The sequence below is a fragment of the Dicentrarchus labrax genome, unplaced genomic scaffold (assembly GCF_905237075.1).
Source record: "Dicentrarchus labrax unplaced genomic scaffold, dlabrax2021, whole genome shotgun sequence".
Classification (NCBI taxonomy): domain Eukaryota; kingdom Metazoa; phylum Chordata; class Actinopteri; family Moronidae; genus Dicentrarchus; species Dicentrarchus labrax.
In genome coordinates this window covers 24,302,471-24,315,096 of record NW_026136707.1, presented here as the reverse complement: position 1 = coordinate 24,315,096, position 12,626 = coordinate 24,302,471, and the positions used below count along the sequence as shown (strand labels likewise).

General features: G+C 43.5%; 1 protein-coding gene across 6 annotated transcripts in view; it reads right to left on the bottom strand.

Annotated features, from left to right (window-relative positions):
• The window catches only part of LOC127366672 (low-density lipoprotein receptor class A domain-containing protein 4), a 217,867-nt gene that overhangs the window by 11,593 nt on the left and 193,648 nt on the right, over positions 1-12,626 (bottom strand). For all 6 annotated transcript variants that reach the window (XM_051405832.1, XM_051405833.1, XM_051405834.1 and 3 more), the window contains one exon: positions 1,271-1,425. In XM_051405832.1, the coding sequence (XP_051261792.1) occupies positions 1,271-1,425 (155 nt within the window). The remainder of the gene's footprint in view (positions 1-1,270; positions 1,426-12,626) is intronic.

Sequence of the window (12,626 nt, the reverse complement as noted above, 5' to 3'; positions counted from 1 at the left end):
GATGTGAGACCATTAAGCTGACGATACAAACTTTCTTCCTGAACAAAAAAGGATGAATGGGGGGGGGGGACAAAAAGTAACAACTTAATGAGGACACAAAAGATGAAACAACTGTGCTGAGGAACGCCTGATGGCTTCAAACCCAAAATCCTGCCCTGTTTGGGAGCGAGGACAACAAAAGGCAGACGGCTCCCGTCTTAAAAAATAGGCAGGATAAAAGCTACAACAAAGAAACACGACTTCGTCTACATTTGACTTGAGGATCTTTTCTAAGATGGCACAGTCAACAATATTTACTGAAAAAAGGAAAACATGAAAAGGAGGACAAACATGCATAAATCCTGGTTGTTTATGTGTCTGTTAGGTGCAGAGGCCATTGGCTATTCTTTCAAATTGCACTTTATCTGCTACAGGGCTTTGCCGGCTTGTTGCTTTCTGATGTTGCATTTATGGTATTTTTTTCCTACTATGTGTCTGCTTCTCTCTGCGTAATGTTTGTTTTGATTGGACAGTACAGGGCAGAGGGTGAGAGGAGAGATGAAAAAGATGAGATGAGAGGTTATTAGCTGAATTTAAATAATCTGTAATATGACAGCCAAGCAAACAAAAGCTTTTATCTGTTTTGCAGATGCTGGTCTAGAAGCTGAATATATCAGTGCAATAATTTTGCATCATGGATCACATTCTGTACATGATCCTATGTCAGCGGGTGCAATCTTGCAATGTGCATATGTGCACGTTTGTATGTATGTGTGTGTGTGTGTGTTTGTCCCAGAGTGTCGACATGTCAGTATGGGGGCAGAGCTGCTGCTGTCTAGACGGCGCTGTAGTGAATTAAACATCAAGGCCTGAAAGAGTCTGGCTCTGAAGAAACCGATTCGGCAAGTTCACCTAACAGACTGGAGTAAAGCTGTTACCTCAGTGAAACTGGGACAGAGACTCCGACTGGGATAAAAGGATTCATTTAGCTCTGCGCAGCTTTACTGGGAACAAACTGGTAAGCTATGTTTGTCCTGCTTCAGAAATAAAGAAATGTACTGTCACAATGAGTACGTGGGGACATTCAGTGAGAACAGATGAACAGGCAGACATGCAGTTTTTCACTCGCTGTCAGTTTAGATCAAAATGTTATTGGCATGGTCGCTGAGAAACAGCACTGCCAGAGCGACTAAACACAACGCAACACAAACTGTATCTTTCTGTCTCACACACACACACACACACACACACACACACACACACACACACACACACACACACAGTTACGGACCTGCTGCAGGGCATGGTCGTGTCTGCGGGCCTGGCTCTGCCTTGTTATGAAGGACCAGGTGGAGAGCTTGTAGTGGTTGAGCAGGCAGATGATCACCACCACCATCACTGTCATCACCACGATGATGATGACGATCTGAACAAACTCCAGTTCAGCTGCAAAAAACACAGAAAGGGGAGAGAGGGGGATTAGCGTCAGACATTTACAAGAGATATACGGGCAAAATAACTTACAATCATTACAATGACAAAACTGTACATTTTAAACAACATTACAACATTCATTTATAACCTACATCTACACAATTTCAGAAAGCCTAATCTGAGGCTAGATGTGTAGTATAAAATTTGACTATGTATAATGATGGCAAGAAAAATGATTGATTTAGATTGTTGGGGTTGTATTTCTGCAGGTTTCAACAGGTAAAATTTAAGACTGTTTAAGACTATTAGGAATGCAATAAGACCTATTTTAACCAAGGGAAATCAGTATTGGTCCTATGTGGGGTTGTAGTTGTTACAGCCTGATCAATAAAATCCGGATTTTAGACTTTTTAAGACCTTGTAGTAAATCCAATGTATCTTATTTTGTCAAAGTGTAATGAGTGTGTATATGCAGTATAGAAAGCCTGATAACAAGAAACCGACATCTACAAATGGCTTGCATCTAAAAAAAAAATCCACAAGTCTGAGGAAGATCCTGTGATATGATCAAAAGCTCCAGAACAGCTACTGAATGGACCTTTTGGTGAGATTGCTTTCTGAACTGAAACTGTGTTTTAAGGGATTTAACTGCCAGCCTTCTTAAGGAGCCACAGATCCCCTGATTGAGTGCTGTTCTGACTGGCTGTTGTAACTCATGTTAACCAGCAGGGGGCAGCACAGGTCAAACAGCAAGTCAGTCTGTCACATAGTGAGTATCCTGTACTGTATGTATGGTTTATATGTGTGAGTGTGTGTCCGAGGATTGGACAGAGAAAAGCTTCAAATCACAGAAAAGATGAGTGTCGAGACTGTGGTGTCTGTCCCAGCGTACAGTGGTTTCTTTGTGGAGATGCTGAATAACTGCGGTGTTTCTGTCCTCAACAAATAGTCACACACAGTCACACACACACACAGTCACACACACACACACAGTCACACACACACACACACACACACACACACACACACAGTCACACACACACACACACACACACACACACACACACAGGCATCAGAGCTGATCTGGGATGACCTCCTAGATCAGGGCACCAGTGGGAGACACAATGATCGCTGCCTCACAGTCACGTCTGCCTCTCGTCTCTTGTTCATTGTTTCATGGTTTCATCCTTTTTTTTCTTCTCCTCCCACTCTGCAGCTTTTTGAACCCTTCCTCTATCTCCACTTTACTCCCCCCACCATCTCTTTATCCATCTTTACTCCATTCTCCTCTTTTTCTCCCACAAGTCACTGCTTGTATTCTCCCACCTCTTCGGGTCTTTATCAGTCCCTCTTCGAGCATTCCTCTCTAACCCGCCATCATTCTTTCTCTGCGTTTCTTATCCTTCATTGTCTCCCACTTTCAGTGTCTCTCTTCCTCTGTCATTCCCTCCTTCCTCTCCAGTCCCTCTGTGCAGTCTGAGAGTCTTTTGTTGTGTGTTGTCGGTTTGTACTGAAGCAGAAGTCTTGACCTTGTCTGGTCTTGGCACACAGTCTGACCTCTGACTCATGCTCTAACTCACTGCTGGACACTCACTCACTTTATATGCGTGTGTGTGGTTGTGTCTGTGTGAGTGTTAATACAGTTTGTGTCCTTGTGTGTACGTGCAGCTCTGTAGGAACAATGACACAATGTACACTCAGCTATTTGAGCTACAATGCCTCAATTCTGGCGGACACTTTCTCCACAAAGCTCTGTACAATTTTTGGAGTGGTTTACCCACAATCCACCTGGGTGGTTTTTGACACAACAGGGGTGGGATCAGGTGAAGACAAGAAAACAGTATGCGAAAATCCCAAAACAAGAGCTTCAATTGCCACTGGACAAAATACAAAAACAATTCTGTATTCTTATCATAAATGTGAAAACTTGCAAGAAAGACACAAAAGCTTGAAGCAGGGACCAGCCCAGTAAAACCCAACCTATCCCAGTCTTCCCAGCCTCAGTAATCCTCCCCGGCTTATTTGTCTGCATTACGGTAGGTTAGTGTCGAGTCCGAGCTGAAATGTAAACCCACCCAAACCTGCCTCTGCCCCACCACAGCAGCCACAGGGGACGGGTGGGGTAAGTCTGACAGGAAGAAGGCCAACTAGCACAAACCACATGGAAGGGGGGAGGGAAAAAAAACGCTGCGAAGAAGGAAACCTAAGCCAGTAAAACCAACCGACATTAACCACCAAAGAGCGGAGGTATGAGGTGCTTAGTGCAAAACAACAACGACGGACGAGCTCGACAACTTTTCTTTTGCAAGATGAAAGGCTACGAGAGAGGTGGCGAAGAGTTAAACGCCTCATTAATGAATGTATTAGTATAATGAAGCAAAAAGAACAAAAATACTGCACTAAACTATTACTACAATTTCACTGACACATTCAGTTCAACATTTACAATCTTGGTGGAAATGTTGGCCTAACCAAACACATTTCTCGCACCAGACATTTGAAAAATGTGAAAACTTTTTTCGAAGCTATTCGTCACAATATGAGTCACCTAATGTGGAAGAGGAAGGGCTGAGGGAACAAAGTGCTGAGAGTGAAGATGAAGAACCCAAACTGCACTGAGTGACCCTCTGGTAACGTCATCAAACACACACAAGAGGGAAGAAGTGGAGTGTTGTGGGGGGGGGGAAAACTCAGAGGTTGTAGAGCCAAATTCACCTAACAAGCCATGAGGGAGAGGGGCTGAGGTAATGTTACATTCAAGGAACCAGTGTTCTGAAAAGCAACGCAACCCCTTACACCTGGTGCCTTCAGGTCTGGTGAACCCCTATATCAGTGGTTCTCAATCTGGGGTCCTTGAGCAGGTCCACAGAAAAATGGGGCATATTTTAATTTCACTATTATTTCACTGACTAGAAGTTAGCCCAATGAGATAATGTCTACAAATGATTATTCTGTTCATAGGTTTCACACTCTTCACTGTTAATCTGCCAATCTACAGTGTAGACTTTTTATCGGCCTGATGTGTATCAATCGGGGGGTCCTTGACACCAAGAAGGTTAGGGACTACTGTCCTATATCACTGGTCACCAATCTTTTTGGCTTATGAACCTTTAAAGCCAAGGCAAAGCCTACTCCTGACCTCTTGTTAGATGTTACAAAAGTGCATGAGCTGTGAGCAGTTCAACCAAAAAGGGAAGTTCGCACATCAGACTGCTTCATTTTAAGATTCCTGACGAGGTACTTAAAGTCTACAGCCATGTTTGCAGCTCTGTGAAGCTGTACTTGCGGACAGAGGTGCTTTTAGCTGAATGCTAACATCAGCACTCTCACATGCACACAGTAATGGCAATACCATGCTGATGTTTAGCATGTTTACATCTTAGTTTAGTGTGTTAGCATTTCAGTACGAACCAAAGGTAGACTGGCAGACTGACATTGCCCAGTAATTATATGTCAAGGCCATACTAGCAGAAAGTGCACAGGATATGAAGACAAATCTGTATTGGAAGTTGTAAATGCAAATAATGTAAATGTAATTGATCAAATCCATTAAGACCTGCTAAAAACACGTTAGGTACATTAAGGCTTATATTTCAGACTTTATCAAGACCATGCAGAACCTGACCGTCATCCAAACAGACATGCTTCTAGTATGGCTAAAAAGCAATAATTTGAGAATAGTCCAAAAAACCCAAAACACAATTTTCATAATGGGACCAGAGATTTGTTTTGCAACCCTTTGGGGCCACTGCCCTTCTCTGAAAAGGGAAAATGCATTGGAAAGATGTTGCTAGGCCGACTGTCTCATTTGGGAGCTTGAGCCACTACCAGCCCGGGCCTGTGTGCTCACCACAGCAGCCACAGGGAGGGGACTGAGGGAGGGTTTCATTCAGAGAACAGCCTTCTGGGAAACCAAGTCAACCAGGCCCTTCTGTAAGCCCGCCGGATAAATATCACATTCTCTGCCTTCTGCTGTTGTAAAAGCCACACAAACCAGACGCCCTGACTCAAAGCTGTCTTCTGAAGTACAGGCGGGGATGTTTTTACAGTTCAAGCTAAATAAAAGCAAAACGGCTGCAGTTAATGGCCTCTCATCTGAACGTCGGGGAGGAAGGAAGCCAGAGGAGGAGTTGAGAAGGGAGGAAGGAAGTGTAGGGGAGGAGGAGAGATTAAATAAGAGAGAAAAGAGGCAGGGAAGAGGGGAGGCCCATCCTGCCTGCACCACAGTATCCACCCAGTTCAGAGGCTCCAGAACACAGTGTACAGCACTGACTCTCACACAGGCCAGAGATCAGTGTGTGCTGGCAGTCTGCATTACCAGCACCAGTCTGATGTTATTACAATAGTAATCCACTTGTCAAAACAATATCAGCCCGGCGTCTGCAGCACCCTTATTCCTTCAGCAGGCTGAATAATTTGCATTGCAAGCCAGCCGTCCCGTCGCTTTTTTTCTGCTGTGGTGAGGAAAGAGGCCATCGAGTTTATTTAAATCAAGTGAAAGTGACTGTTCAAAGAAGACCATTGCACTACAGCGTTCAAACATCTGTATTGGTTACTGCCTATTTACTATGGCTGCACAATGTGGTAAAAAAAATCATATTGAAATTATTGTATTATTTTAATATTCTTTTTTGCAATTTTTTTTGACAGTTATTGCAATATGATTCACGATTGGTAGAAATCATTATTTCTGCACCACGATTTTCGTTTTCACTATGACATTTGTTGGGGTCTGTACCAAACAAACGTTTTCACAAGATTTGTAGGCGAGGGAATCTCTGCAGCGGCACAGTACTTCATTATAATGCTATTGTTTCACACATTTAACCAATATGGATATTGCACTTGGTCATGTTGTGATTTTTATCATATATTATTGATCATAATTGTGCAACCCTGCTATTTACTGAAAGTAGTTCATTAGACAAAAAAGACCTGAACATGGATCAAATATATGCATGTGCACAAATTAGGTTAAAGCAGTGTTATGCATTCTTTTACTGCACATGTAACTGAACCAGTACCTTAATTTAGGGACCAGTACAAAAACATACATTTTTTGATACCTTACTTTTGAGCAATCCCCCCTTTTAACATTTTCTAAAGTGTTAGCATTATTGCCATTATTTTGATAGTTCATTATAGAGACATGACTGCACCCTAGAATACTGGCCTCCACTACTTGACAGTTTGGATACTCTGTTCTTCAGACAGATTTTGGTCAGTACTAAAAAACACTGCGGTTTAATGCCCAGTCCTATCAGACACAAACAATAGTCGCAGCAGCAGCAGCAGCAGCAGCAGCAGCAGCAGCAGCAGCAGCAGCAGCGGTAGCTTGTCCCAATGTCCATTCAAAAAGCCAAACACTAAAAGAGAGCGTAAACAGCATGGAGAGAGTGCACACACACACACAGTGACCCAATGACGGCCCTTTGACCTTTGTATCTGTGTGTGTGGGAGTGAGTGAGAGAGGCCGATGGGAGGTCAGACAGTTCAGCTGACCTGCCAGTGAAAAGAAGCAAACAAACAGACAGACAGACAAAAGCAGCCGCTATCAGAGCACAACTCAGTCTGAAGACACATTCAGACACCAGAAATACATCAGATTTTATCATTCTATGATGGATCATTAATTACACAAATCTTAAAGGGTCAGTTCACCTCATCTCTTACACCTGTTGGTATCTAGTCATTCAGGTAGTGTTGGTTTCATTTGTCCAGGATTTGAGATACTTATCTCCGGTATTTCGCTGGAGACGTTTTTCATTGGAATCCCTTTCTTGCAGAGAAATAGTCCCTCTGAAAACTGGTGGCAGTGAATTATCCACACTAACTAGTCTCTGGAAAGAGATGCCATTGTTGAATTTTTAAATGTCTTTTTTCAATTCTGCAAGCACTACAAATGAACCCCCATTACCATGGCAGCGGCGGGAGTCTAAAAGGCAGATATCTCCAAGCCTAGACCAATAAAACCCAATCTGCATGGACAGATACAACTACAGAAAAGAGAGAAAAATGTGGGTAAACCTGACCCTTTAATGACCATCAAACTGAAGCCAAAAGAGCTGTTTTGGTTTGGCTTGAAATAGATAGGTTAAAGGCCAAGACCTAAATGCATGTAGTCTATTACACTACACAATCTATGGTATATTACAGCATGAAGTTTGAGGCATTTTTTGAATCTGTGAGAGTGGGAGGTTAACTATGTAGTGCACCCTCACTTCAAAAAGGCTTTCTGCCTCTGTCTACTGCTCCCTGCTAGCTTAGCAATGGCCTGTTTCGGTGCAGTTCCCTATAACTTGGCTTGGGCCAGCTCACACTGTACATCTACTGCAAATTCATTCCTACAGGCAACAAGAAACAGTAAATGCTGGGGGAAACTCACTCCTGTGACTAATGAGGGTGCACAGGCTTACCCTGTTCGGCCTTGAAATGAAAATCAGGCTAATGGCTATCTATAGAGACTGCACACACTCAGCTGGGGCCTCTAACATTGTTATTGCTCAATAAACTTAACATTTGAGCTCAGATGACCTTAGACGCTTCCGTGAGAAAACCAGGCCTGGCTGGTTTAGTTTGGACAAAGGAGCAGTCTTTTGTCCGAAACCAGGAGAACGTATTTCCATGATCCAGGTTTGAAAGTGAATGTATGATGACAGTAGAGGCTGAGCGTGCAGGGAACAGCTCGCTAGCTGCTTGCTAATTCAGAGTAGGAGAGCTACTCCCACCAGCAAAGGAAATGCCTTTTCTCTCAGACTAGAGACAGAGCTTCAGCCTGTCTTGCAGCCGAGCAGCACATAGCCCCTGAGATAAAGCAGCAGTTTCTGAAATTGCTGCAACAGGCGAGCCGTCAGTAAAAACGCAGCCTGACCACCAGTCGCTGCTCGGAGAGAGGACAGGACAACAGAAAACAGACGGAAATGACAGTACAAATACTGGGATTTGCATGTTCCCCTAAAAACTGAAAGCTTGGCAGACACGGGGGCAGCAAGTGAGGTGTTTTTTATTTTTATTTTACCTAGCCAAGCTAAGCTCAACAAACCATCCAGCTGGCTTATTTCCTCCGCAGTCATTTCCTGTTTCCTGCTACACTCCAGAGCTACAGCTTAGTCATGAAAAAAATGACCATTCTCACAGCCACACCTGGCAATCAAAACTGCACTTTACTGTGAAAAGCAGCACTTCCTCCATGACTGATAGAGGAAGTGCTGCAAGCGCTGTATAATTAGGCTGCTCCCAAAAATCCCAGGCACTCAATCTGTGGGTTTACGTGTCTGGATGAACTTAGTCCACCATGTATACCATAAACTATAAACCTGTATCATAATAAAAAGGAAAAAGAGAGAGAGAAAGACCAAAATAAAGGACGCTTTCTTCGCTCCTACTTGCTCGTCCTTCTCCTGCTGCCCAGAGAGCTCCAGCCCAGCTAGAGGCCTGCTGAGTTCACAGCCTGCTGCCCACCACACTGGGCCCACACACACACACACACACACACACACACAACACAGTCCTCCTTCGACACACACAGACGCACACAGCCCTGTCTGCTGCCACTGCCGTTGCTATGGTAACCCTTGGGCACGGTGCCGTGATCAACAAGGCCCGGAGCTGCTGGGGCGCCATGGCAGCGACCTGGCTGGCACACACACACACACACACACACACACACACACACACACACACACACACACACACACACACACACACACACACAGTGGCACAGAGAGAGATAGGAGACAAGGAGGAAAGGGAAGGAACCCCCCCCCCCCAACCCCCCCCCCCCCCCACAAAAAAAAACACAAAAACACGCGCACACACACACACACACACACACACACACGTAAAAAAAGACTGGCACAGTTAGAGGGAAGGAGAGAGTTCAGTAATGAAGAGGCAGAAAGAGTTAGGGGAGATGGAGGGAGAAAGAAAATGAGGTGCACACACACGCACAGAGGCTCACACACCCCTCTACCTCCCTTGGGAGACGTGCACTGTAACGTCTAGACGGCTGGTATCAGCCTGGCAGCAACAGTCTCTCTCAACCACAGTGTGTGTGTGTGTGTGTGTGTGTGACACAGCATGTAGTAGATATCAGCCTAGTTACAGCCTCCCCTCCTCTACTACAGTCAGTCAGTCTCTCCATGGAAATAAATGAACTAGTTTAGTGCTGCTTAACCCTGAGGAGAGGGGGCCTGTTTGTGCGTGCGTGTGTGTGTGTGTGTGTGTGTGTGTGTGTGTGTGTGTGTGTGGGATACTAAGAGCATCAGACAGGTATCTCGGGGGTCAGGAAGGAGATGGAGACGGTGAGGCAGAGGGACAGAGAAGAAGACAGAAAAAAAGAGGAAGAGACTGATAAAGGTGGAAAGAGGAGGATGTAATGAGTGTGTCAGAGATGGAGAGAGAGAGAGAGAGAGAGAGAGAGAGAGAGAGAGAGAGAGAGAGAGAGAGAGAGAGAGAGACACACTGACACAGACAGAAAGCAAGACAGAGAGAGAAAGGTGCCAGACATGCTATGGGGACTCAGGGTAACAAGAGAACAAACAATTACAGCTCTGTCTCTTTTGTCCACTCTCCCTCCTCTTTCCATCTATCTATCCCTTCTTCTCTGGCTCACACAGCACAGAGGAATCAGACAGGCTGCCTATGCTTCACCACAGAGACTCAATGGGATTAAAAAAGCAGGACTCATACAAGATGACTATTTCTAACTTGTGCATTGGGGCAGGAAACATTCTGCCATGCTTACATGCACACATCATTTAAATTTTCGGCATTTGAAAAACAAGCAGCAAAACTGCCATCAGGACACGCAGACAAGCTTTAAGGATCATTATGGTTTATTACAACTTGGGTCCTATTTCTAACAGTTTTGGTGAACATTTCTATTACTGTACTTGCCAAAGTAATTGAGCTCTGTCATGGTGACATTATCAAAACAAAGTCAGATATTGCATAAAGCACAAGTACTATCTACTGGTTTAGCTAGGTTATCTAAACTACTTTATTTGCAGGTAAAACAGAAAGTGAGCTCAGCCAATTTTGCTAATAATCCTTCAGTGCACAGGAAAACTGTGTGCACATCTACAGAATATACAGTACGTCAAAGTTGAACCAGGAAGTCGGTCTGTAAAAACTGTATTATTATGCTTTTAGCTGCGTCATTCTACAACCTTTACAAAACCAGTCGTATCTCAAATTCACTGCACTACAAAGTGCGTAATGGACAGAGGTGTATAAAGTACTTGAAAAGAATAACTAAGTAAAAGTACAAATACCATAACTGAAAATGACTTTGGTAAAAGTTAAAGTCACCCATAAGAAAATCACTTGAGTAAAAGTCTTAAAGTAGCTCACATTAAATGTACTTAAATATCAAAAGTATCTTGTGAAAAAATATACTCAAGTATCTAAAGTACAAGTACAAGTAAAGTACAAAGTATTTTTATAGTATGCATAAAAAGAAGCAAAACAACCAAAAATGGTTCTCCCCTTGTGTTTCTTAAGGTTGGATGGAGAGTTCTTAAACGCCTTTATCTCGTGGCACTGTGGTAGGCACAAGAAGCACTTCATTCTGTATGTTTTAGGATTTTCCCCCATCCCAAGGTAGCCAAACATTGTTGCCAGGTATGACCACGACAGGTGACTGTCGTCTTCCACCGAAGGAGATGCGGTCAGTGTGGTAACGTCTTCCATGTCTTCCTCATCAACGTTAACTGTGGAGGTAGCCATGTTGATCTCCGCTGCCCCGCGCATCCCACCCTTACCTAATCTTCGCGAGAGTACCGTACGTTGTTCTTCTCGTCCTCTCGGACACGCCCATTCCAGATAATCCTTTGATGATTAATTATCTTTCTATTTTAATTTGTAACGAGTAACAAGGTGGCAAACGTCAAAGAAACAGAGTAAAAGTATATATTTTTTACTTTTAAATGTAGTAGAGTAAAAGTAAAAGTCTTGATTAAAAAAAACCTCAAGTAAAGTACAGATCTTCAAAAAAACGACTTAAGTAGTGTAAAGAAGTACATCTACTTTGTTACTATACACCTCTGGTAATGGAGAAATCATCTTCATACCAAAATGCTGATACTAGGTGAAGCGGAACACTTAGTGGTCTATGGTTATAGTGTAGCCGCAGATTGTTCCACTCATTTACTATCATCACATCCAAGGCACAGATCTAAGTATCTGTTTTTCTGAATAATAAATTCCCGGCGTTTTATCAAAAATCCAGAAGGTCGAGTACTTGCAGAGGCCGTATACCATAAGACGGTATACATAGAACGGTATAATAACTATATCTGTCAGTTACTTCAATTTTTATTTATAAATGAACAAGGAGCTATGTCACTTTTGGCCACCACCTTGGTACACCAAATGAATGCAGTATAATGCAACAGTCCTGCCTTCAATAATGTTGTAATGTTCAGCTTTTGTTGAAGAGAGGGTTGTTTAGCTCTGTGACTAGAATGTAAGACACAACGTAAGTTAGGTGATAGTCACACTTGTTGCTGACACACTTTATTTTTTCAGACTAGTTTCATTATCTCATTGCGTCTATCACATGCATTTCACACCCTTACTCTGACTCAACTTGCATTTGTGTCACTGCTAAACTTTTTCTCCTCATTTTCTCTCAACGTGGACTAAGTTTGATTATTGCTGAGGTAGGCCATAACCATGAGACCCGATGCTGAGCCGGCAATAAATCCCCACTTTGGCTCTTAAAAAGGACTAATGTAGCCATATCATCTCCATCTGCATGAATATAACATGAACACAGATACGGATAAACGCAGGGCTGTGTGATAACATATCATGAATATTACAATATAGTCTAATATTATCAATATTCCAATGCTGTAATATTCATGAACAGCAGTAAAGCAGAAAGGGGAGCAGTGTTAAAGTATTCATCTAGTTGGTGAGATGGCAGACGCACGGCTGGCTCAGCATGTCACTTCACACACACCACTGCAGTCAGAGCTGACCTGCAGTCTCTCAGGTGTGTGTACATTATCAGAGCCAGACAGACAGGATAGCGTCTAGACACACCCCTCGACCCCCCTGCCATAAAGCACTGACTACACTCTCTTTGAGTGATTGAACCAGACTGGAGGGTCAGACTGATGTCAGGGTTAAAGTGAGTGTGTGTGTGTGAGTGTGTGTGCATGTGACCGGGGTCAGCCAGGGTCAGTGTGTGTATGAGGGAGGGG